General features: G+C 28.7%; 3 protein-coding genes across 3 annotated transcripts in view; 1 reads left to right on the top strand and 2 right to left on the bottom strand.

Moving 5' to 3' along the window:
- Positions 1-625: 625 nt before the first annotated feature.
- On the top strand, positions 626-3992 carry LOC119681736 (adhesive plaque matrix protein-like). The gene is made up of 2 exons (XM_038095042.1): positions 626-694; positions 1809-3992. Exons 1-2 carry the CDS (start codon positions 626-628, stop codon positions 3990-3992), a joined length of 2253 nt encoding a protein of 750 aa, XP_037950970.1.
- Positions 3993-4239: 247 nt separating this feature from the next.
- LOC119681372 (neurobeachin-like protein 1) lies at positions 4240-16476 on the bottom strand. The gene is made up of 22 exons (XM_038094583.1): positions 16353-16476; positions 15750-15950; positions 15540-15689; positions 13700-13886; positions 13548-13636; positions 13212-13283; positions 12847-12996; positions 12493-12765; positions 12108-12430; positions 9865-10072; positions 9554-9798; positions 9234-9486; positions 9000-9167; positions 8396-8942; positions 7617-8338; positions 6964-7552; positions 6752-6885; positions 5924-6013; positions 5548-5838; positions 5162-5498; positions 4902-5089; positions 4240-4269 (listed from the first exon to the last, which is right to left on the bottom strand). Exons 1-22 carry the CDS (start codon positions 16401-16403, stop codon positions 4240-4242), a joined length of 5298 nt encoding a protein of 1765 aa, XP_037950511.1. The 5' UTR covers positions 16404-16476.
- A 5131-nt stretch (positions 16477-21607) lies between these two features.
- Positions 21608-27352, bottom strand: part of LOC119673083 (protein tipE) — a 12769-nt gene continuing 7024 nt past the window's right edge. Inside the window, exon 2 of the mRNA XM_038084306.1 lies at positions 21608-21781. Within this exon, the coding sequence (XP_037940234.1) occupies positions 21718-21781 (64 nt within the window). The 3' untranslated portion in view covers positions 21608-21717. The remainder of the gene's footprint in view (positions 21782-27352) is intronic.

The raw sequence follows: 27352 nt of genomic DNA, 5'->3' as shown, positions 1-27352 counted from the left end.
TTTACACGATTCCTATTATACATCTATTAGGTATGGCATATAGTCATTCAGGTTATCCTAAGCTAATGTCTATACTATGCATAAATTTTAAAAGTAGCTATTATCTGTTTTAGGTTTTATTGATGGTCAAGCATTTAATTTTATTTCCGTCGTTAAAATAAAAAATTTATAACTTATAAAATGAATACTTAAAATTACTAAAATCAATCAGAAATATATAAAAATTTTAATTTTAACATATAAAAGTGAACAGTTAAAAATTTAAATAAAACCTTTAAAATCCTCGTTTTGAATTCTTTGATATTTATATTTGTTAAAAGTTATTAGTATCTTTTAGATATTAAAATCTGATATTAAGTTAACTATTTGAATGAAAACTAAAATTATTTTACTAAAAACATGTAAATAAAGATTTTAACAATATCTATTTATATAAAAGTTATGTGATCGGTTTGATCTATGAACTTTAAAATCAAGTGAAAGGTGTACACAAATAGGGAAAGCTTTTTTTAATAATGAAAATAGAAACTTAACTTTCAAACGAAGTCATTTTTGTATGGATGATTTAATATGCAAATGTACAGGATACAGCACTTTTTATAAAATCCTCGCCCAAATCGAAAACATGTTTAGCAACTCAATAGTGCTTATATTCCGTATTCCGCCAATAGCATTAGCTGCACTGAAGCCAACTGTAACCTCATGTAGTTTGGCATACATGTCTTGGCAAAACCACTTTTAAGTTCAATGACTTTAATTGTAGGCCCATTTCTTTCTATACGATTACTGCCTATTGCATCATAACAATTTGTCACACTTAAATTGACAACTAATTTTTTGAATATTGAACATTGCTTGCCCATAATGGTGTATTCCAGATTAGTCAGATTCGAATCTGACTATTATGTATTTCCTTAAATTATTTGTCAATGCTAATTTTTATATTTATGAAATACATAATAAATCATTATGTACATATGCACATTTCTAGGAATGTGCATTGCAGTATGTTAAATGACTCGAACGTCAATAAATTTTCAATAAACAAGATTTATGTTGCGTGTCTGAACCTGTTGCATAAATTTTAGTTCGCGGGTAAGAGTGACATTTATATCTCACTTTTGTGTTCACCATTCTGTATCCGGAATAAACACCTCGCAAAACTATTTGTTACCTCAGCGCATTAACTAAAATTGTAAGAATTTTTTTATTTTTACATTCCAGTTTTGATGAATCAACTAAATGTTTTATTTTAAATTTAATTCTGCAAACAGAATAGTATAAATTCATATAAAAAATAAATTTAGCAATAAAAAATAAAAATTTAATAAATTAATTAAATTATTCTACAGCTGGTTTATGATTTCGTTTTAATATAAACATAGCAAGTGAATTTGTTAATATAAACTTTCACAGCAAATTAAAAAAACTCCAAGAAAAATGTGCGAACATAAAAGTTAAATACGGTTTTGAGTCGGTATGTTAAGGAGCGCTGACTCTGAGCTTCAAATCTGGCAGGGCACGTGTGCGATTACTAGTACTTGCAGTCTCAAAAAATTATTTATGAATAATTAAATATAAGAAATAATTCCAAAATCACTCATAATGAGTCTTCGGCAATACACTAAACAGCTGTATGATTAGCCAAAAATTCAATTAATTAAAATAATATAAAAAAGAATTTTTGTTGTTGTAGTTTTCGAAAACCTTTTTATTAAATTCAATTCAATCCTATTTTTCGAAAACTTCTTTATTAAATTCAATTCTATTATAGTTTTTAAAAGATTTTTTTTTTTATTGTTTTACAGCTTTCAGTATTATCGCAAAAAAGTTTTGTTAATTGCACAATTGAAACCTCAACTGCAGCAGATGAGAATTCAGTATATAATGAAACAACAACTGCCACAACATTTACAGCAGTTGCGGAGAAATTGGTGCGATTTCGTCGACAGCCATCAATAACTATCGTGAAACATGTTAGTCGTTCAACAAAGCGCATAAAACCACGGTGGCATATCAAGAAACCTAAACTAAAATATGGTCCACCTAACTATAGCTACGGAGAACCTTTATCCTATTTCAAACCAGAACAACCAGTAACAGATTTTGAATCCCCACCTACTTTTTCTATGCATGATTTTGAACATATAAATTTGGATGCTGCTGACTTTCAACTACCTCCTTCCAGTTATGATACACAGCCAATGGATTTAGATTTTTATAGTCAAATGGATGATAGTCTCGATATTCCCAAAGAAAAATACACACACTTTCAAACCGAACCTGAAAAACCTTATTTATATGCTCCACCTAAAACAGAATTTAATTTACCAAGAGTTCCTCATAAAGCTTATGGTGTTCCAAACCAATATGATTATAATACAGATATTAGTACAGATTTTGATACAATATTTGAAGGACAACATCCATCGCCTACCATAGATACTAATTATAGTCCACCTCAAGTCACAAATGGACAACCATTTAAAATAAATAAAGGTACTGCATATGACTTTAAACCAACGAATTCTTATGAAGAAGATAAAGTCTATCAATCTCCACCTATTGAAAACACTCCACCAAAATTCTTAGAAAATACAAAATACATGCCATCGGTAACAGTAGCAGAAAAATATGTACCAATACCAATTCAAACCGGGTATAAAACTAATACCGACAGTCAACAGAAGTATACCACCGGTTCTTCTTCTGATTTTAAAGGTGAACACAAGAAACACAATTTTAACGAAAATTCTTTCAATACAGCAGATATTGAAATAACTTATTCACCTTCATTTGAAATAAATATACCGCCCAAAGATAATCACTATCCAAGTAGTAGTTACGGTTCTTCCGACTCTACTCAACATCAACCAGGTAATTTTGCAGAACCACCTGTTGCTTCACCGCCCTCCTACCAAGCACCTGAACATGTTGATATACCGTTTCAACCAACAGCACCGCAGCCCCAGCCTGGACCTTCAGAAGATTATGTACCACCATCACAGGAACTACCTTTAAATCCTAATCATAAACAACCAGCATATGACTTTCCAAAATCTAGTTATGAAGTACCAATTTATGATCCAATACCATTTGATGCTTCCAATAACGAAGAGCAAGAAGTTTATCCACCACATTTACAAGATGGTTCTTTTAGTGTTTCAAATCCTTCAACAATAAAAGATACAAAACCTTTTGTTGACGAATATCAACCAGAACAATCCGAAACTGTTTCAAATGAATTGGATAGAACTAATTTCAATACTGAATTGGATATAAATGCAACAGAAAAATCAACACGACCCAGACGTTATCATAAAAGAAAACAATCTAATAGTAGAAACAAATCTAGCTCAAAACATACTTTAGATGTTCCTGAACTAAAAAAAGCTTTTGAAGCAGAAAACCAAGAAAAATTACATCATACAAGATCAAATGACTCAAAAGGTGATGAAATAACTCACAAAAATAAACAACATTATGTTTTTAATGGTGAAAGTAATGCACCTCAAATATGGAATCCAATGCGTATACGTACTTCACAACGTGTAAATTTCACACCTACAACTGTTTCTATTGTTAATGACAAGACTTCTTCTACCAATCGTCCAAGATATAGAACTCGACACAATCCACAAGCACGTTTACCACCACAAACTACAACAACTACAACAGAGAAAACAAAACAAACTTCTCAAAAGCCTACCATTATATCAATTGAAAAATCACGGTCTAAAAGTTATTACGATGGGACCATAGCACCACCTGTTGTGAATATCACAAACTCTTATAATCCTCGTGTAAATAAATTCAGTATACAGACACGAACCCCACTAGTAGTAAGGCCTAGTAAGGATCAACTACCAAAAAGAACTACAAAAAGCGTTTTTGATACAACATATTTTAAGAGCCCAATTTTTGAAAAGGATATGACGTGGACCTTAAATAAATCCCAACAAAATATACCAAAAAATCATAAACTATATTGAAAAGTTCTTTTTCTTCTTACAAAAACTTACACATGATACATTATAAATTCAATTCTATTTGCTAAGTTATTTATTGTACTGAATTAATTTAATACTAATTTTTATTAATATCCAAAACAAAAATAAAATTTTTTAAAATACATAGGTTATTCTCGACTTCTTTCTTTTTTGGAAATTTTTGGGATTTCAAGTGACATTAAACAAGTGAATTTTCGAAATAACACAGTAAGTCAGAGAGTAAGTAATATCAACGTAGTTGTGCAGTAGCGTACATTGTCTTATATAAATAAACTTTATATTTATTTAAAATTATATAAAAATCAAGATTGAAATATTCAATGGATTTTCAATTCCTCAAATTAATCTAGTGTGGCCTTTGGCAAAAATTTAATTTATCTGATTTAATCTTCAAAAATCAATCCAGTGCATTCAATGTCACCAGGATTATTACTTTATTAAACAAGTGTTTTTGGCTAGAATTTAATAGATTTAATGGAATTATTTTAGATTTGAAAATGTTTTTTATAATATATATTTATTAAGGATTTATTTTTAAATAAAAAATAATTAATTATATTTTTTAAGCAACAAATAATTATCTAAATTACGCTTATAACAATAGTTTCAAATATTATTTTTGTTTTTTGAGTTGTTTTCAGCTTCGAGTATTTTAATATTCCAGCACAGTAAGTTCTTCGAAAAAGTCCGAACATTATACAATATTTGAACAGCAAAGACGTAATTGTTTAATACAAAAAGAAAATAAAACGAAACATCTTCGAATAACTCAAACATTTTCGAACATTCGAAAATATATAATTCGAGTTCGAATATAATTTAACTGTTCATACATTGTAGTGCTTGTACAATGAGAATCACTACATATAACAAATAAATAAATATACTTACAATTTTTTCTATAAAATTGCGCCATTTTTTGCTTGTACTATACATTTGAAAATCATTAAAAAATACTGGTCCCGACGAAGTTGGTGGTAAATCTGGTAAATTTGTTTCCAAATTAAAAACATCTCGACATTTTTCCAATAAAGCTTTCATAACTGGCATAAGAAATGAGTATTCCTCGGGATTGCCAACTGAAACATACATAAAATATAATAAATGAAATAAAAAATAATAAATGATAAAATTATTGCATTAAAACCAACCTTCAATTGCATTATCCAAGGCTCGATTAATACTATATAATAAATAAGCTAATTCTAGTGGATCATAAGTAGTGCGACTTTGTAATATAGCATGTAACTTTGCTGTAGCCATTGCAACAACACCAGGATTTGGATGATAAGAACATTTGAGTAATAAACCTAGACACAAGCGTATCATGTCAGACCAGCCATCTGAAGACCCCTGTTGGAATATCATAAGTGCATCTAACAAAGCAAGGACTCCATCAAGCAATTTTGTGGAGCACTTTTTTGATTCGTCTTCATTTGAACCCAATACAACTAAGTCATACACCATACGAAGAATTTGTGAAGCATTCTATAAATATAATGCTTTATATACATACTTTATATACATAAATACATACTTCTTGATTAATTAATGTCTGACTACCATGTTCGGATAAATCTAATAATGATGCTTGAACAGCCATTTCCAGTATTCGTAGTCGCAATGAAAGATGTGAAGTTACTAATTCATTATTTAATGCAAGTAAATTTATACAACCCAAGACTTGACCGCGTTCTATCCAGCAAAGTGGGTGATCATTGCTGACACCATTCCAGAAAATAGTAAATAAAACATTAGACACTAAATAAACTAGCTGCTCTTCATTATCCACATCACCGTCAGCAGAGAAATCAAATGTTGCATTAGTCTAAAATAAGTTTTATTTTAATTAATTATTTAGAAAAAATATTTTATACGTTAAAAAAACAATTTTAATCAGAATAAACCCTTACCTCAATGGAATCACCTTTTTTCGTTACTGTTTGCGGAGATTGTGTTGTACTATCAGAGCTTACTGAATCCGTACGCTGACGTGAATGGTGCTGTAAAAAATATGAAGCCAAAAACAAACAAGATCTAAGTAATTGGTGATCGTAGCCAATAATTGCAAGATTATTTCAATAATTAACATTATTTCAATAATATTAAAAAATAAACTAAATTAATTCTATAAAATATTTGTTAATAAAATTAATTATTAACAATTAAATAATATTTTACTTTTTACTTTGTAGAAAAATATCGTTTATCTACGGTTTAATTAGAGAGTGCCGTGAGGATGAACATTGAATATATTAAAATAATTATAAAAATTTAAAATTAAAGTTTATTAAAATTAATTAAATCAAACAATATTTGTGTGTAACGTGGATTAACTGTAATACGTTTTTTAGTGAATTTGTTTGCTAGAGAAGAAATGGCTAAACACATTTAAATTTAATTATTTATTTGAAAAATAATAGAATTCTTAAAAATGTTTAATTATTTATGTATACTTCTTATATAAACAATTTAAAAGTAAATAAAATTAAAATATATAAAAGCTGATTAATAATAAGATAAATACGTATATATAAAATATTATCATTCGTTTTTATATTGATTATAATAATTCTTAACATTTAATTCCTCAAAATTACTAAATTTAAAAAAATTCTTTTTAATCATATTTAATTAAAAGTTAAATAAAATTAATTAAGTTAATTTATATTTAAAAAATATCCACTAATAACATTAAAATATAACAAATATTTTTAAAAAAATTTTATTTCAAATTTTACCGTTTCTGACTCATTGGAAGTGCCTAAGGCCAGTGATTCAAATGTATCCTGAATGTCATGGGTTGTTTGACGTATAACGGAAAATACTGACGACACATTTTCTACAACTACATCCGATACAGATTCTGCCAATTCTAGAATTTAAAATAATATATTTATTTAAATCTTTTACTTTAATTTTATTATAAATATTTTGAACAAATTAGGTTTACCTTTAATTTCACTTTCAATTACGCTGGCAGCTTCTGTAACACTGGCTTGAATTTCATTTAATATTAAGCCTCCATCACTATGGTCCTGTTGTAATTGATCTAGTTCAATTTGTTGTTCACAAAAACTAATTAAATCTGCTTGATTATTAAATTCATTATTATCTTCTAGCAGCACGTCTAAATTTATGCCAAAACTTTTCCGTTTTTCTTCATCTGGTTTAACGTTTGTAATAGGTTTACGTATCAAAAGTCTTGCTATAGATTCTTGCCACCCGGTTTGTTTGGCAATTGCTTGTGGAGAATTGTGTTTAACAAAAGTTATTTGCAGCAAACGTTTAGCGATTTCTAATTTTATAGGTAAATCACATGAGCTAATGTGATGTACAAGAAAAACTAAACCAGCGAAATCAGTTTCAGCACTTAGGATTTCATCGACCATATGAAAAAGTATGGTTGAGCTCAGTGTCATTGGAATTAAATACGAGAAAAACCCAGGAAACATGGATATATCAGTGCTCTGATCATGTAGACGCAATATTTGTTTATATTTTTGATGCACACGGGATGTAGTGAGTAAACCACTTATAAACTGTAATGAACAAATTTTTAATATAATTTGTATAAAAACAAAATTAACAATTTATTTTACTTACTCTTATAGCAGCTTCTTGTATCTCAGTATTATAATTTTTGTCAACAAAATAGTTATACAGTAAATTGGCTGTAGCTGGCTCATGTAGCAGCAATATCATTTGATCTTTGCAACTTTTGCTTTTCGCATGGAATGTTAAAATTTCAAGAAATTCAATTATCACCAATTCCTGTCGTACTGATGACAGAAAAGCTATAATAGCCGTTATTTCCTTAATATTTGAATCTTTTTGCAGATAAAATCGCACAACAGCAAAAAGTGTGGCACGTATGGTTTTGGCATCCTCTGGTGTAATATTATCGGGCGTACCATAGAATTGGCGTACGACATCTAAAAAAAATTGTATGCCAAACTTCTTCCTAAAATATTTACGATCGTTTTTAATCATAGCACTTAAATATTGCACATGGCCAAGAGTGATTTGAAAATTCATACGAGACCATATACCAAAATTAAAAGCAATATCAGTATAAAGTGCTTCAAGTAAAGCTGCATTATTATTGCCATTGCTTGATTTGTGACCCTGTATTGATTCTATGAAAAGATGCGTTGCCATCAATGCATTAACGTCAAATAAACGAGAGGGACACTTAATCAACATGTTGCCTATAATAGGCAAAACCTCACTGTTTAACATATTTTCTTGATTATTGTCATGCTCATGTGTTAAATATCGCAGGAAGCATATGAAGCTAGCAACAGGTGATTGTATCATTTTCCATTCTGTTGGAATATAAAATCAATTTAATATTTTATATAAAAATAATTTATACTATTTACCTGTATATGAATTAGAGGAGAGCACCTCCCAATCCGAAAATTCTTCAGCTGTTGGTGTTTTAAGTGGTTCACCACTGTTCGTAGAGACACTGTCGTTGTCGTCACTAGAAAATGAAAAATCATCCAGCTCTTTGGTAAAGCGATATAAAATAGGTAGTATAGCTTGTATACCACCAATACTATTAATAGTATCTTGTAATTTTATTATTCTACTATGTTGTGCTCGAATAGTGCCGGAATATCTGCCACTAGGTATCAAATCAAAACAAGTTTCTTGCCAATATGCACCAGGTGCGAAACAGAAAACAAAACGTGATGTTAATTCAAGTAAATCATTATCCTGTGAGAATATGGAAGCAAAATTTGTGCCTGTATCGAATACAGTTTTTAAACTTGTAGTAGGCTCAGCAAGTAAAACTGCACCAATATGACCGCGTAAGCAAGTTTGCTCACCAAATACTGTCTCATGCATGCCAATGGGAAAATTCTTAACATTTGGATCAAATGACGTTTGCGTTCGTAAGGGTAAAGTAAAATAATTAGAAACCTGTAACAAAAAAAAATTTTAATATGAAACATTTTTTAAATAAAAGTGCACACTTACATTTGTGGATAATGTACGCTCTAGTAAACTTGGAAGCATGCCTTTATAAGTTGAAGATCCTGACTCTTGCGAGGAGGACCGCGGTAATGTTGATGTTATCATATTGCTTGAAGTTTCATGATGCAGTGTAGGTATTGCTGCTGAACCAATTGAACAGAAAACGAATGGCTAAAATAAAATTATAGTTTTAATATATTTTTAATAAGTTCCTATTTTATACAAAATATATATTACCTCATTTATGGCTGGCACTTTGAGGGTAGCACTCAATTTTTGCATAAAGTCTATGTAAACATTTATTTGGCTATATGAAAAAGGTCGTTTTGGTGGCGTTATAGCAACGGTTACATAGTGCCACTGACCATCAAGTAATGTTTTAGTTGTTACGGCTGAAGTCAAATATTCACGTTTCGTCACAGCAGCAACTACAATATTGCCACTATTTTGTATAAAAATCTCAAATCCATTACCGGTACCTGTACGTAAACTATTAAAGCAAGAAGAAATATTTTATTATTATTATATTTATGGATATATATTTATTCTTTACTTACTTTAACAGCATACGTCTGCAATTCGGTCGGCTATTGTCTTCACTTACTTCATTTTTCTTCGTTTTATCTTTATTTGGCTTCTCATTTAATTTAACTAATATATGGAATATAAAACCATATGCACCAGACATAGTCCAGTTTCTTATATCAGGCACAATAATGCCATCGTTTGGATTTTTAATCGAGAAATATTGCGAACATAAATTAGAGCTTGTTAAACTTTGTAATGATATCGTGACTAGAGTCTATAAAAAATAAACCAATTAGTTACTTTTATTTGATTATTTATAATATTATATAGATGGTTTTACCTGTAATAATTGTTTGGAATGTGGAAATTCACTTTCTTGTCGTAATAAACTAAATATTCGCTTTAGTTCAATGGGTAAAATACTTAATTTGCAGAGTTCTTCAATTAATTTAATAAAATTTTGTATGGAAGCATCTGAGAGTTGTTTGTAGTTTTGTAGGCATTCACAAATAGCTTTAATAGTACGATTTTCGCAAGCAATAGTTTTTCTGAAATTAAAAATTATTATTATGCATATTCATCGGTATACGTTATATAAAATCAAATAATATATACACAAATAAAAATGGTTAATGAAATTTGAATGATATATCTTATATTAAATTACTATATTATTTTTAAAAAAATGGTATTTTTAATAAGTTATAATAACCCTTTCTAAGAAAAAATAAACGTTGTAAAATATTTTTTGAAAAAATAATTATATAAAATAAATTTAAATAAAAACTAACAAAGATATATAACAATATTACAAAACTGTTGATTAACAGAACATGATAAACATGATTTCATATATATTAACTATTTACTATTTTTGAAACTAAGTCTACGTAAGGTTTAAGGATGATATCGCGATAGAATATACGTTTACCACTAATGAGTTCATAGCATTTGCCTAGGACAGTCGTTGTAAAATATCTTCGCTTACTGATATATACGATATTTTAAAAATTTTATAATTTAAATTTTATGATTTTCAAAAAAATTTTGAAACAAAGGTTAAAATAAGTTTAAGGAGTAATTTGTGACAGATTCAGATATTTATTTGTCCTATTTCTTTGTATTACATAAGTTAACTAATTTTCTACTTTCTTATAGATTTATATAGGTATTATTTCTAATATTTAGTTTTGGCTTAATAAGAAGTCTCGTTCATCGATCTTACTTGTGATTTGTTAGAGTATCATATATTCGAAGGTATGGATTAGTATGTAAATAGCTAGAAAAAAGAACTAATGTAGTTTTTATAACTGCGCTATGTAGTCTACTGTAAAGTTTTAGATAAGTTATAATAGCGATTTCAGAGTTTGAATTAGGTCTATTAACCGATAGTATTACTGTATAAGACTTTACGCGTTCGTAATTATCTGAAACCTTTTGTATAAAGTATTCTTTATGATAGGTTCTGTAACACATCAAGATCCTCTAGAGACTACGACAATAAGACAAAGCTAATGTGAAGCATATTCTTGCTATCTCACACCTGCAGTAAGAATAATTGGAGAGAAGATGCAATTTTCAAGCATGCTTTCCTAATGGTTATATAGTTTATTATATATCTATAATATATAATGTATAATACCTATAATGTATATATATTTAATGTAATTTATATAAATTTAGGCATTATTTCTAATATCTTTAAATAATCTTTTGGATCTTATGATTTATTCACAATTTCAAACAAAAAATTACTTTGTTATGTATAATATATAATACAAATATATTATTATAAATTATATATTACTGTTCAGTGCTAATTCCAAAAATAAAGAATTGTATATATGTAATTAATAAGAAGTTTTTATTATAAATAATATGTGATCCATTTAATGAATGGGCATCTAAGAAAAGTAATAAGGTTTATAAATGACTCTCTTAACGGAAAAATTCTTTTAATCAAATTCTTGTTGTTTGTTTTCGTAATAAACTCATAGCGATTAATATAACTTTGTGAGTAAATAAATTTTAATGATAAACTTAATAATTATTATTTAAACAATTTTGCTTAAATCACTAGTTTTTGAATGTTAAGGTTACAAATAATGAATGTAAATTTTTCGTTTAGAAATCTATACTTTATATATATAATTTGATTAATTTAATTGTTTTTAATTGCAAATAAGTCAACAGAAATCTATTTTAATTTGATTTTAAATTTGCATTTCAAATTGAAACTGATTTTTAATTTTCTATTAAATTTAAATTGAACTCCGCATTTACTAACTTGATCTATCTCGCATGAGTAAAACTCAAAAGATATTGTTTTAAAAAATATTAAGTTCATACATTATGTATTAATGAATATTATTAACTATTCGTGTGTTTTAATTATTTGTGCGTTGTATTTATAAAAAGTAAGTGTAGTATGCTTGATCTATCTAGCTCTCCATTTAGTTAAATTTGGTTACATAAAAATTAATCATAATTTTAGTTCTATATCAAATGGAATTAATTAATTAAAATACGTTTATAAATAACACCTGCATATTAATATTAATATAATCATTAGCAAATACATACGTTGCGTAGTTGTCTGTGCACCCTTTCAATATTAAACCGCTCAAAAAGGTCTGCTCACGTTCATGAATTTCTGGCATCCATTCAATTAATTGAATTATTACTTCAGGTAGCACAAGTAATTTAGTAGCGTCATCGTATGCAAGATGGAAGCATGCCTCTAGAAGTATTTCGTTTGGCACACCTAATATTTTTAGACTTTTAAACATTTTATCAACTTTCCCAGATGCACGTAATTGTTCGCCAACGCATAAGGAATTACGTGTTATTACCGCAAGTGTTTCAATTGTACTACAAATTGTGGCAGAATAGTTTATATTCCAATCCTGCAGTTTCGAAACAGATTTTTGATATTTAATTTTACATATTGAAACAATTTTATACTAACCTTAATATTTTTGGGCACACTGATTAATATGTCCAATAAATTAGTATCATTTATAGCATCACATATATACGCTGCAGTTGCTGAATCAGATAAAAATACGCGTATGTTGGCAATAGTTGTTGCTAAAGCATTAACATCGACCACCGCATCATTCTCTTCCATTTCACTGGAAATTTCGAAAGAGCTGCCTTCTCTAATAAAGTGTTCTGTAGTTAAAAGTTTAAGTAGGGCATCACAGTAAAGTTGTATAATTGTAGTTAAATCTATTTGGCGCTAAATAAGAGAAACAAATTTATTCAGTAATTTACATTGCTTGATATTTCAAAAAATATTTCAAAAAATATATATACTTACTTCTTCTGGACTAGACTTTTGCAAAACAATAACCATAAGTGCTAAACATTTCAAAGATATCTTACGTAAATCACTTGAGTTCTCCCATTTTGTTAGGATATTCATTATAACTGACACAGTTGCTGGGCATATGGCGCGCATACCATTACGCTATATTAAATAATTAAAAAATTATTAACTAAACTAATAATTATATATAATTCATTATGTGAAAAAGCTTTCCTACAGGTTATAGCGCTACTATGTAACTGTAGATAATACACACACTACTATTGTGATATGTCTTGGACAAGAAATACAGTAAACAGTTAATTGAACAAATATAAATTAATAATAAAGACAAAGCATAGACAGCTACCACTCACCAAGTTATCACAGATTTCATTGCCTTCACCAGTGTTTAACTCAGTTTTAGTATTTATAGTTGTTATTGTTTTCTGTAAAGTTTTTTTATACTTTCATTTTGAAGCGCTTTAGAAAGATTTACAATTGAAAAAATAAAAATTTTAAATATGAAATTTAAAACAAAAATGAAATGATATATATTAATAATTATTCACAATTGTTTACAATGAGATATAATGATCCAAATAATAATATATGATAAATGTAATTAGATCCCAATGATATATAAATAATACAAAAAGCAATTAAATTAAAGCATGTACTATAAATCTCCTAAGACAGCAGGATATCTATACCTGTGATCCACAGATTACGGCACCCAGTGTATTTACTAATGTTTCACCAATTTCTGGAATCTTTGTTATATCTCCATTTTGAAAGCAATCTGAAAAAAATTGTTTTATTCTATAAAAAATCAAGAAAATCTTAAATAATAATAATTACTTACCATATATAAAAGGTACTATTTCAACGTGTACTGTATGTGGTTTATAGGAGAGTTTTTGATAATCAGCGAATACCCCACGTAAGAAACTACGCCATGTAAGATATGGATCATACATAACTTCTAGAAATTGGGAAAAGCTTTGGAATAAATGTATAGTTTCCATTGATGCACTTTGTTTATCTATAGTCTGTTAAAAAATATATTTTATAAAAGATATTATGTAGTTATAAATATATAAAAATAAATATATAAAAATTAATATATTTAATAAATAATAATTATAATAACAATTATAATTTTAATGGAAAAATATATTAAATATCCTAAATGGTGTAGTAGTAATTGAGAAAGTTGAGTTTCAATTGTGAAATTAATTTTATTGTGAAAGGATTAAAACTCTCTGTGTTGTCATTAATATGGACAGCTTGCGTTAAGTCGTCTAAAAAACTAGTAACTACACAAAGGAGACCTAGCGACAAATTCATTTCTTTTTGATATTGTAGCATTCTAATAGAATTTTGTTTTGATATCACTTCAGTTTAATTTGAAACATTTGTATCACAAATATATACAATATAATCAAATTGACTGAAAAAAATAGCACAATAAAAATATAAAGCTTCATTAATCTTTTTCATTACATTATAAGTGCAAGAGGTCAGTTTAGATCATATCGGCAATGTCAAGCAATTTGGAAGTAAAATTGATCTTTTTTACGTGAGTTAGTTGATACACCTGAGAAAATTTGAATGCAATTGAGGCTGATTGTTCCATTTAGTACCAGAGAAGACGGTTTTAAATGTTAACTTCAACATTTTAGTGAAGGATCTCAGCAAACAATTACAATAAAAAAATTATTTTCAATTCACGGAATCTACTATAATACCAACTATAAGTAATAGCATATTAAATCGGTGTTTAAGAAGGGAAAGAAGGAAGTTTAGAAAGAGGTGTTAACAAATTTCAAAATTCAAATTAGTGAATTTAATGAAATTTACTAGTTTTATATCAGCGTAAAAAAACAAAAAATTGAACTCTTTAACAGATCACAAAAAGCATTTCTCAACAAACATATAACTGCTATCAAAATATTACAGAGTTTAAAAATTGTATTTACATATATTGCAGCTGTGGTTCATGCGTTTGTTCTAATAAAACACAGCAAATAATTAATTGGTCTAATACAGACACTATGTTTCAAATTTGGTAGGGTAAAAGTTGAACCCTTGGTACTTGCAGTGTTCAACATTTAACTAATTATATTGTGGAAGAGATTTAGGAATGTTAAACATTATGAGATAATTTTAAATTGAATTAATATACTGAACTAATTATTTATAAGTAATTAATTTAATAATTCATTAATTAATTATTTCTCTATAGATATAATTCTAAGCTCAGCATTTAGTTAATAGCATTATTGTTATCACTCGTATGACTCTGCGACGTTTATACTGTCAAGAGATACCAAGGTGAAAATTTTGTCACTCTTAGTTATATTTTAAGCAGATATATGATGTGATTTTTTCAATTGGTTCTAGTAAAAGCCGGTTATACTTAGCGAATGCGCTCGTCTAAAAACAATCAATTCTTTCTTCCTAACAGATATCTAATTGTTTGGTTTTAGTAATAACAACAATAATTCTTTCAATTAATTTGTTGTTATTAATGGCAAATGAAGCAGTAAATAATAACTTCCGTAATTGTTTGGCTGCACACAAATGGTATTATCATTAAACACAGACTCTTATCTGCATAATAATTTATTTGTTGCTTAACGTGTCCATTAGTGTAAATAGCTACTATGAGTCAGATGGTTGCTATTACAAGATTAGATTACCTGCTTAAAGACATTGGTTAGTATCGCTATCATATTCGATTTATATTCATATTTAATAATTGCTAGTATATTGTCAAAATGGCGGCATATAATTATAAGACAATCTATTAGTACAGCAATCTGTCGTATAGCTTCATCTGTGAGATTATCCTAAAAAAAAAAACGCATTTATTACAATTCTATTTAAATAAAATAAATTTCAATACTCACATTTTCACTTTGGTCTCTCGCTATAATTATGAATTTTCCAATTGCTGGCAATAATTCGTCAGGCAAACGTCCCAGATGTGGTCCACTATCCGGACGCACTTCATGCCATAGCGGACATTCCTTTGTGAAATCAATTGCCAATTGTCGCTTCCAAATTGCAACAAAGCGTTCGATGAATTCACGAAAGTAGGATTCATCGTTCTATTTAAAAAACAAATAAATTACTTTACATATACATAATATTGTTATCAATTCAGATATAGTTTTTAACTGTTATTTACAGTATTCCATTGTTATATAATCCAAACAAAAAAAACCACAAACAAAACGCACCCAACCACCCACCACGTAAGTACCCACAACAACGAAAGTTCTCTGCCACAAACATTGTTTTTTTCTGTTTACTCAATTCAATATAATTTAATATTCTTGCTACGCGATATAAATAATTTTATACATTCAAATATTCTTTTAATATATTATTTATATATTTTTTTGTGGTTTTGGTTGCATTTACGCGGTGATTAATGCCGCAAAAACGTATATTTCTTGTTTTTTTTCTACCACCTCCGCCCCCATAAGCACTTTGTTATGTTTACTTACTTTTGTCGTATATTGCACCCACAAATTGTAAATATCCTTCTTGCTCTCCATTCTAATATAATATTTGGTTCACATTTGTAAATTTAAAAGATCAATAATATATTTAAACATTAATTACAATTAATTTTTCATTTTACCGAAACAGAAAACAAAATTCCACTTCACACACACAAAATCAACTGACTGCGGTGGAGATTCGAGCTGTTTTTAAGCAGTTGGCAATGCGTATTTCTTAACAGCTGTTCGAAAAAAGCAGCTGTAATAGTGTTGCATTAAATTAAATGAAAATTTTGTATATTACACATCTTACTGGTACCAATAACTGTTATACTATTTTAAATTATAGCAGTTTCATAATAACATATGTTTATTTTAGATCAAGAATACTTATTCTTTGTTTTAGTATTCTTGATTAAACAAAGTATCTTTGTTTTAGATCTTGTAGTCATATTATTTTGATTATATTATTGAAGATTTTGTATACTTAAGTAACAATAGCTAAACTGCATTTATTTGAAAGTATTTGTACATATAATATTAATATGGATGGACATAAGGATTATTCAAATGTGTTTGGTAAATAACTTTATCACTTTCACTTTACTGATTACTAAAATGCTTCGGAAGATGACTATAGATTTGTAAAATCTACATAAGAAAAGAAGACTATCCTATATACTATATAGATATGTATATATTATATAGATCTTATGTATTATATGGATTAATACTGCATTTGTTTGACTACGTTCTTTCAATGAATATATAATAAAAAATTATCTGAATTTAATTATCTTATGATGTTTTTAATTGACAAATCTGGCCTTAAATTAATTAATTTGAGTTTTTTGTCTGAATTTTAATTTATAAATATTCTGGAATATCAAATAGATTTGGTACACGTATGCGTCTATATGATCGTAAAGATACTCATTAAATAAATTATATGTATGGTCAACGAACTTATTTCCTAGAATTCTCTGATAATATAGCATAAAACAAATTGGCAGTGGAACCAAAACGCATTTATGGTTTTCATATGTTCATATAAAAAAAAACCTTTTTATAGTTCTGTTCTACGGGGTATTAATGGCAGCATTTCGATATTCTCAATTTTTTAATAGTATGGCTCATTTCGTTAGTGTATAATATCAAAAGAATGAATATTTTGAAGTACATCAGCAGCTAAAACTTTCTGACTACAACCGTAATATATAATCTTTTTTTTCCTGCCAAAACTATAGAACCAAAAGTGGACCTTATAGTGCAATAGTGAATTTAAGATATTCGAATGAAGGCGTTTAGTTGTGATCGGTTAGGATCAGTTTTATTACAAAATATCTACTAACGTTGTAATGGTTTACTTTACTGGCTGTCTAAATCCCTATTGAACTCTAAGCTCTATACTCTATAGACAATATAGTCTATATAATCCATACAAATTACAAATTATAATAAAAATAACTATAAAGTTGAGTGTTTTGAGGTAAAGTGAAATGAATTAAGAAAAGAAAACGTCTCTTCAAAGCTCTTCAAAGATTATCAGAGAGATCAGGTTAAACCCCAAATGATATAATTAAATAATATGCGGTCACATTAAAAATTAATTTTTAGTTTTTTTATATTTATTATACATATATAAATTATTGCCTAAATGTACTGGGGTAAAAATCAAAGGTATGTACAACAGAAATTTTCCAGTCGCAATGCAATCAGTCTATAAATATATTTATAACTTAAAAAGTTAGGGTGTCTGAAACATCTATTTTTAAATGCCAGAAAGCTCTGCGACCTGAAGAGACCTTACTCTTAAGAAAGTGTATCTTACTGTGGATTAACTAGCAAAGTGTGAGCAAACACACTGCTGCAATATATCCAAGGACTTACTTCTGTACTCTTTGTCAGTAATTTACATAGAGTCTGCTGAACAGAATCTAGATTTTTGTTACAACAAAATGAGAAGTAATCATTTTTTAAGTTTACTATTTAAATACTTTAAATGAATTAAAAATAATTTTGTAAAAAGTATTTTATTTTTTAAAGACGTAGTAAATTTAAATGGATCAGCTTTCAATTAAAACACAAACATTCCAGAACAGTGTTTTGTCTGCCTTCAGCAAGGAGTGTTTATGGTCACTTAGGTATAGTTTGCCATTTTAATATGTGTTGGGATTACTTTAAAATATTAAAAAGTATAAATAAGAAAAATAGTTAATAGCTTAAATAAATTGTGTAAAAATTTAAAGATATATAATAAAATTGATTTAATTATTTAAATAAACTTTTAATATGGTACAAACGCTTTGTTTGAAATGTGAAATGACTTGTCTTAATTTAATAAGTTCTTTAAACGAATATAAAACATTTTCTTTCAATATAACCTATTTCAACTTCAAAATATTTTTAATTTAACGCTTTTAAAATTTATGAATATCAACATTATAGTGACTTCTCTATGGCAGTTATTATCTTCACATTAAAGGAAAAATGTTTTAAAATTTAAGAAAAATCAAAACCAGGAGGGAGTGAAAATCTGACTAATCTATTTGTATCTAAAGCAGTTTCAAATAAATTTTTTCATAAGAACTGATCTTTATTACTTTCTTTTCCTTATTTTTGGAGTCGAAGAGAAGGTTACAAAAACTATAGCCATCCATTTTGAATTTGGGATCATGGTGAAAAACCAAACTCTTATCTTCAGTGATGAAATGATGCATAAAATCTCTTTCATACTTTCTAAAACGTTCTAAATGTTGCTGACAGAATAGTATAGAAATTGATCATCTTAGATTATTATAAATGTGGCATCCATTATGCGTATAGCTTTTTGCAATCTAAAACGTGACGTATTGCTCATTGTGCAAAATGAAATACCTAGAGTTTTTACGAAATCTATCTCAAACTATCTACGATCTTCTAAAACTATCGTCATATAATGATTTATGGTGTTTATGTATTTTTGGACATCCTTTATGCAGCATATAACCTCATCCGATTTGAATTCGGGGATTTGTAATTGTTAATAAAATGTACAGTGTATATTGTCTACATGAACGCCACATGATGTCACATGAACGAATTTCAAATATCAATGTATATGTAGAAGTTTTGACATCGATTGAACCCCTTTTCTAGCAACGAATTATTTTATTAAGATTTTATCTATTCAAACAACTATAAAATCTAACGTTGAGAGATCCATTTCTCTCATGTAAATAAATACGAATTCTGTCAGGAAATGTGATTGGCCGTAATATACAAATATGAAACTGTAGTTAATGCAGATGAAGTTAGTCGACGAAAATAGTCTGGGACATTACTTTTAAATTTTTTCCGTTCTTAATCTGTAAGCGCCTCTCAAAGTAAGTAACTGGCAACGAGCCTATACTTATGACTAATTCTTGAAAAATCTGCCCACTATTTGTTTTTGAAAGTGCATTCCAGTTAAGACATTTACCACTACAAGTTTTTATTGCCTTAAATCTTTCTCGAATTTAAGCTGCTTAAAAACATAGAATTATTAAATCATAATGAAATTTTGGTCATGTTTTTATGGAAGATTGAGATGGTGTCAAAATTCTAGTTATTTTATTGAGGTATGGATGGCGCTCCGTAAAAGTTTTCAAGACTATAACTATGAACTATGTATGACAGGGCTGTCCAGACTAGATGCGATCGCAGGCCCAAACAAATTACTGTACAGATTGGAGGGCCGCAGAAACAAATACATACGTTCATAGTTGTTATTATAAATACACTATAACATTATAAATACGGTTATAATCTTAAAAAAATGTAGTTCTACCAATACACCGAAAGAAAATTTGAGTATTTATATTAGATTAAAAACATGTCGCGGACCGTAGTTTGGTTAGTCCTGATGTATGACATCATCCGCTTGGTGCTCCCTTTTTTTCTATATTATTTCATTAATATTTTGTTTTTAAAAATAAATAACAACTTTTTATAGAGAATGTAGTAAATAAAGCATTTGTAGGCTTCTAAATGCATATTTTATTAATTTTTTGTAATTTTTAATTTATTTTCAATTCTAGTAGCATATTTTAATTACATGATAATAGTTTTATTTATTCTTTTTTTTTAATTTTAAATTTTAATATTTCTTTCATTTTAAATAAAAAGTAATTTTTATAATTTCAATTTAATTTTAATTTTTTTAATTTTTGCTATTTATAAAGTTTTTGTTTCCTCTTGTTTAATGTTTACTGTGCAAATGCATATGCGCATAACTGACATTAATATATAATATATAATTATATATTATATACATGTAAATATATAAAAAGAAATTCTAATATTTTATATAATTGTTTTCGCTAATAAAGTGTGTCTAATGCATTAAGTTTAATATTAATATTTTTCATTTTGGTTTTATATATAAAGTATAATTAATTTTAATGCAAATTGTATCGAACAATATTAATTTTTTGTTTTAAATAATTTCAAATTTTATTTTATTTCGTAAGTATACTATAATTTATAAATAAATTTTTTAATAAAAATATTTAGAAGAAAAATTTTTAATTTTATTTTTGTGTTATACAATTTATTTTTAAAGCTGTGAGTTCGCATTCGCAATAATTTGTTTAGTAAATATAATTTTTATATTTATTTTATTTTAATTTTACATATATTTATATATATATATATATTACTTTTAGTTTATTTAGTATATTTAAAACTAATAAAGATTATTTAAAATATTTATAAATATTTTAGAAAGAGCCGATTATGAATAAAAAAATATGTTTTATGTTTTATTTACTTTGTACCAATTGAAATTTAATTTTAAATATATATTAAATTTTTACAATTATTTATATTTTTTTAAAGAAATTTTTTAAAGTGTTTTCTTTAAGTACAGTACGCAGTTTTGAGAATTTGTTTAGTTTTCTTTACATTAAATAATTTATTTATTTTGATATTTTGTAAAAGTTGCTAGCTATTTTTGTCTATTTTATTTGACTTATTGCATAAAGATTTATTTTCTCTGCGATAAACTATTTATTTTTTCATAGCTTGTAGAAATATAAATTATAATTTATTTTTAGTGTATTATATATATATATATTGTTTGTAAAATTATTTAATAGTTTTGTGAAGGTATTTTAGGTTAAACCGCGCTAGTGGCGGATTTGCGATTGTTTCTGTATAAAGTTTTTTTTAATAGTTCTGTTTTTTTTTGCTTTTAATTTTTATTTATTTTATTTATTTAATTGAAATACAAATTGCAGTTATTTTGCTTTAAAATGTTATAAATTTAAAAAAAAATCATCTATAAATCGAAAATATAATTATTTACTGAAACGGAACTTAACGTTTTCTAAACCGTGAACTTGGCGTTTCAAACTGCGGCTGTCGGCCCAGGAGGCGTTGAGATACTCGTCGTCATCGTCTTGCTCAAGTTTCTGAAATAAGAAAATATATAAAATATTAATATTAAATGTAATATATGTTTAAGTTTATTAAAATAAAATGCTGTATAATATACAAATATCATGTACAGTAGTAGTATCTCGATTCGATATAGGTTAGCTTAGGTTGGAGTGGCGACCTTGTATACCAATAAAACCGACTTGAGCTCAAATAATGGCCCATTTGGGTACCACAGGAATAGCGTTGTTTCGCATATTGACTAGGTGATCAGTATGTCGAAGAAGGCAACGAGTCCCCCATTAGGTGAAGGTAAACCAACTTGACAGTTATATAAATCTGGTTAAGTCCCTAATATTGCAGGATGATAGCTTAGTCAGATCGAAAAGGAAAGATTTTTGCCCTAAGATTTTTGATCTTTTTTTATCTAAAGACACATGTGAAGAAACACAGTTTTCACACAGCCGCGACAAAATTCATTATAAGAAAGATCTAGTCTCACAGGTCACTGCATAATAAGTAATTCTGCAGTGACCTGTCAGCACCGATACCGTAGTGCTGAGCATATTCCGCTTTAATTGAAGTAGTTGACTGGTACGTTTTTTGTGCAACGCATTTAGCTAGATTATTGAGGGAAGCATGGTAGTTTTGAGTTATGATTCATGTGGCTGTGGTGCTTACCAGTGATTTAATGGCAGCTTGGATATCCGAGAAGATTGAAATAGTTACATCGGAGGTTTGATATAAAGATTCTCTAAATAACGAACGTTAAAATACTGTTAAATAACATACTTTCGAAAATTCTTTTTTTTTTAAAGAACGAAAGTTGCATATAAATTGCAATCGAAATAATGAAAAACCTTCCCACTACACTTCGACACATGCATTTATTTTTATATATGTTAGATACTCCTGATTTTAACATCAAATTAATTAATTAAATTAATTAAATTAATAACATGTTCGATCAAACGAGATATACGCCGAGATATACGAACCGGAATTTTTTCCGTTCCGGATCAAAAGAAAAAAATATGTCGGTTTGTTTCCGGTTTTCAATGTGATCATTAGTGTCCGCGTTTCCTGAATAATCTGCGAAAAAAACTTCAAGCCCGGCTCGGTATTGTGGTATACGGATGGGTTCAACATGAAAGTCAGCTACTAAAATAGCCTGACCAAAACTCCAAAAAAATAGTTTCAATAAGCAAAACCATCACGCAGATATCCATTCTTTAGAACTATACTTTAAAAAAATATTTACACAAGAGAAATACTGGCATCGACATATGTATACTCTAAGGCAGCCAAGCAGCTCTAACACCTCTATTAGCATTCACAGTAAATCAAAATTACTTTGCGAAAGGTTTGAACTTCTCCAAACTTTATTTATATAAAACGAACTCTGTGAGTAATCATTGGGCGACATGAAGTTAGTTAAAGCGCATACCCAGAATCTTTCTGCGGAGATAAACAATAGCTACAAAATAAATTTAACTTATGAATATTCAGTATATATTGCAGAACTACAACATGGTTTTCCGATTATCCTACAAAAATTGGATGTGTATTCCCCAAAAAGTTTTTTTCCCTAATTTCATTGGGCTGTTTAAGGAACTTAGCCATTAGTTACTTTTTGAAAAAATATATTGACAGACAGATAAATACATTAATATTTTTTAATCGATTTTTATAGTTTTACATAGTTTTATAGATTTTTTATAGGTATTTAACAATTACAAACATTTTTACAGATTTCATTCTATGTATGATAGTATTCCTATATTAATAATGAAACAATACATTACGCAATAGGCAATGAACCAGTTTAACAAACGAATCGATAAATCAATAAATCTGCTTTCAATCATAACGCAATATTGTATAAGCCAAGTTCCAAGTTCCAAGTTCGTCAGTACCTCTAAGAAATTCATATTCATATTTTTGATGGATACCCATTTCTCAAACTATATCAGCACTTAGAAACATAGAAAATAATTGATTTGAAAAGGCTTATGCTAATTACAAAAGTTTAAACCAATTTAAAAAGTTTATTCGAGTAAATAACAATTTTTGTAGACATGTTTCTCAATCTTAATATATCTATACTCAAATTAATCACTGACTTGTTAATAGGTCATGCTTCTGCTTACAATCACTTGTTATGTATGCAACTGTGAAATACAGTGTGGTCGTTCTGTGCACCGGTCAGAAAACTAGTACAGTGCCTTCATACGATATTCAGTCAGGCGAATAAAACTTATGCTATTACAAAACGTAATAACCTTTCCAGGTTCAGTATTCTGAGCTTCATTCAGTTCACTGAAAAACGAATGGAGATACTGGACTCGTTTTTTGACAGTGCTCGTACCATGCGATTTAATATTCTAAGCTTCCTAAGATTCATTCAGACTTTATGAAAACGCATCTAGTATCTCTACTAGAGGTACTATTTATATTTTGAGTCTTGGCAACATTCATTGCTGTCAGGTGTCAATTGACATTTCCATACGAAAGTTTAACATTATTAAACATACCCGTTATTTGTGTTATTTACAGTGATTTGTTGAGTGTTTGCGAAAAAATGGAATTAATGCAAGAAAATTTTCGTGCGATGATTTATTACGACTTTCGACGTGGATTATCAAGATAAAATTGCATGGATTAACTTACTTCCACATACACCTTTTGATGATGAAACTCTATTCTTTGTCACTGTGAAACGCTGATACAATGATTAAATCAGTTGTTGTGCAATAAAACATTGATGCTGAGATTAAGGAAAGCCTAGACATTAGTTCCATCACGATCGTTTAATCGTAAGAAAGATTTGTTCTGTTTGAATCCCCCACCATTTGACAAAATCTCAAAAGCATGCTGGATGTTCACGCTCGAAATACTTCGAAGCAAAGGTTCATTGTGCTTTTTTTCGGGAAAACTGGCAACTACTTGTAAACTAATACAAAAACGAAAAAGGTTCAATGCCGAATGGTATACAACCATTTGTTTACCGGAAGTCTTCAAACGAGGATCGTCGGATCATTCTCCATCTTCAAAAAGATAATGCGATTGCTCACACATCTCGTCTAGCAATCGACTATTTGAACATTCAAAAAATCAAATTGGTGTGTCATCCGCCTACTGATTTCAGTCCTCGTTTGCACCCAATGACTTCTTCTTTTTCCTGAACGTCAAAAATAAATTGCGTGGACAATGATTCGAAGAAGAAAAGAAGGCTTTGACAAATGGTTCGACAACTTGGAAAAACAAAAAACCAATTTTCAACGACCAGTTAGTATTTTTTCATTAATAGGCTTAAAATATAAATAGTGACCATCGTATACGACTTTTAGTTAATCGATTGAAGCTTAGGCTATTACAAAACATAGTAATATCTTTTGGTTCAACATTCTACGCTTTATTCGATTGATTAAAAGTCATATGGAGTAACAGTTCCGCGTTTCTTACGATAGTAATATATCTTTGGTCAACGTCATAAGCTTCATTTGGTTTAGTTTAGAATTAGATTTTAAAACGGGTTGGGAACTTGTCACCACGTCACTGCATTCTTCGAGGATTATTGTAATATGCCCACTTTATTTCCATAGATGAGTAGCTTTTAAGAACGCCATTATGTCCTTTGGAGAGATGTTGGCTAATTCCATTATAAGTGGATAGGCAGTGGATAAGTACCGAATCTGAGTCTGGCGAGACTATCACAGCGACACAAAGTGTGTTTTGCTGTTCCCTCTTAATCGCAACAAACTCTGCAGCTATTGTCTCTAATAATACCGAGGTTCGATAGATGCTTTTTAACTCTGAGAAATCCTGTAACAAGTCGGATGCTACTTCTGTTTAGCATAAGTAGCTCCCTAGTTCTAGCTTTTGATTGATACGGTATGGATTCTTTAGCTTGTCTGCATGCAATTGTATTACCCCAATCATTCTGACATGCTCCTTCCAGCCACTCGTTAATTTTAAGTTCGAAAAAGCTCCATGAAAGACTACAAAATGGTTGTTTCATTTACTTTACTGAAAGTCCTATGGAACTACTAGACTCGTTTTCTGATACTTTTTCGTTTCATACGGTAATAGCACAAACTCTCTTGAGGGACCACATAATAGATTGCGTAAGTCGAAGTGTGTCATTATAAATTAATAAGTAATGTTTGTCTTTTATGATATATGTCAGTGCTATTCCAGTGCTGCAATTATTGTTTTAAAACAAAATATGGGTGTAATGACAATTCATAACTTTAAATAGAGTTATAAATAACATTTCATGTAATTAGCTTGAAGATATAAAACAGAAATACGATGTTTACTAGTAATAAATAAAGCTCAAGACTACGGCAATGCATTGACCCATTTACCCATAAATGATACGCCCAAAGCAGTTTGAACGTTTAAGGGTTTCTTCTTCCAAGCGCACAGTTACAAAATAAATATTTGTCATATTGGGAATGTAAATAAAAAAGATATTTAACTAATTTTATGATTTCATCAATACTGAAAGGTTTAAAATAAATTGAGGTTTTATTATTTACGCAAACAAAAACAAAATCGTATATCAAAATTGCACAGCCTGACCAACACCCAGAATTCGTAGCTTGTTCCAAGCGACTACGCTTAACTAAAACAACATGTCAGCAACTTTTTTAATGAGCAATTTCGCAAAGGGTAGAAGCAGCGCGGTAAGGGTGCAGAAATCAATAAAGACATTTAACATGGAAGAAGCATGTATATATGTGACAGTGTATGTGTGGTGCTTTGCACTACGTTTGTCCAATTACAAGCTTGTTTATTTCCTGCAATTTTTTACAATGGCGCTTAACTGCCGTAGAACAATAGAGGAGAAATGCACAAAAAGAAGACAATAAAGTGAAAATTGAAGGAAATTAAAGTAAATAGTTTTGTTTTATAAAAAAAATCTCTGCTAATATACAAATTACAAGATTTCATATTACAATATATACGTGTACAGTGTCAAATTCAAGAGATGATGGTATCAGCAATGCTTTTAGAAAAGGATAATGTATTTGCACAAGAGCTCGTATGTTCAATGCTCAATGACACTCGATATGAAAACACTTCAAGTACGAAAAAATTTACATATTGTTAAATAAAATAAATAAATGACATACGAGAGCGAAAGAGGGGACAAGTAGCTCAAACTATCAACATTATAGCGTCAACAACAATAGCACTTACCCTTGCACTGAGTTAGAAGTTGACAACACGCCATTGTCTAATGAGTCACGAGATAATTCATCTGCCATTTGTACTTTAAGCTGATGACCAAATGAATTGATTTCGGAATTTGGTGTCATCTGTGACCCCACCGGCGATTGAGCTAAATATTGACCTGGTGTAGCTATTGAACCAACTTGCGACACCGATGTTGTCATGCCAGGTCCACCATTTGGTAATATCACATCCCCGCAACTATCACCAGTTGTTAAGTCCATATTTATAACTTGACTGCCTGCTGCATTTTCCGCTAAGGCAGCATTATCACTATCATCAACTCCTTCTTCATCGATGTCCATATCCTCGGCATTTTTATCGAGTGGCGCTGTTTCTTCATCCTCATTGTATATTTTAAAGTA

Source organism: Teleopsis dalmanni, chromosome 1 (genome assembly GCF_002237135.1).
Source record: "Teleopsis dalmanni isolate 2A chromosome 1, ASM223713v2, whole genome shotgun sequence".
Lineage (NCBI taxonomy): Eukaryota > Metazoa > Arthropoda > Insecta > Diptera > Diopsidae > Teleopsis > Teleopsis dalmanni.
The sequence above is the reverse complement of the archived record's forward strand: the minus strand, read 5'-3'. Positions and strand labels throughout refer to the sequence as shown.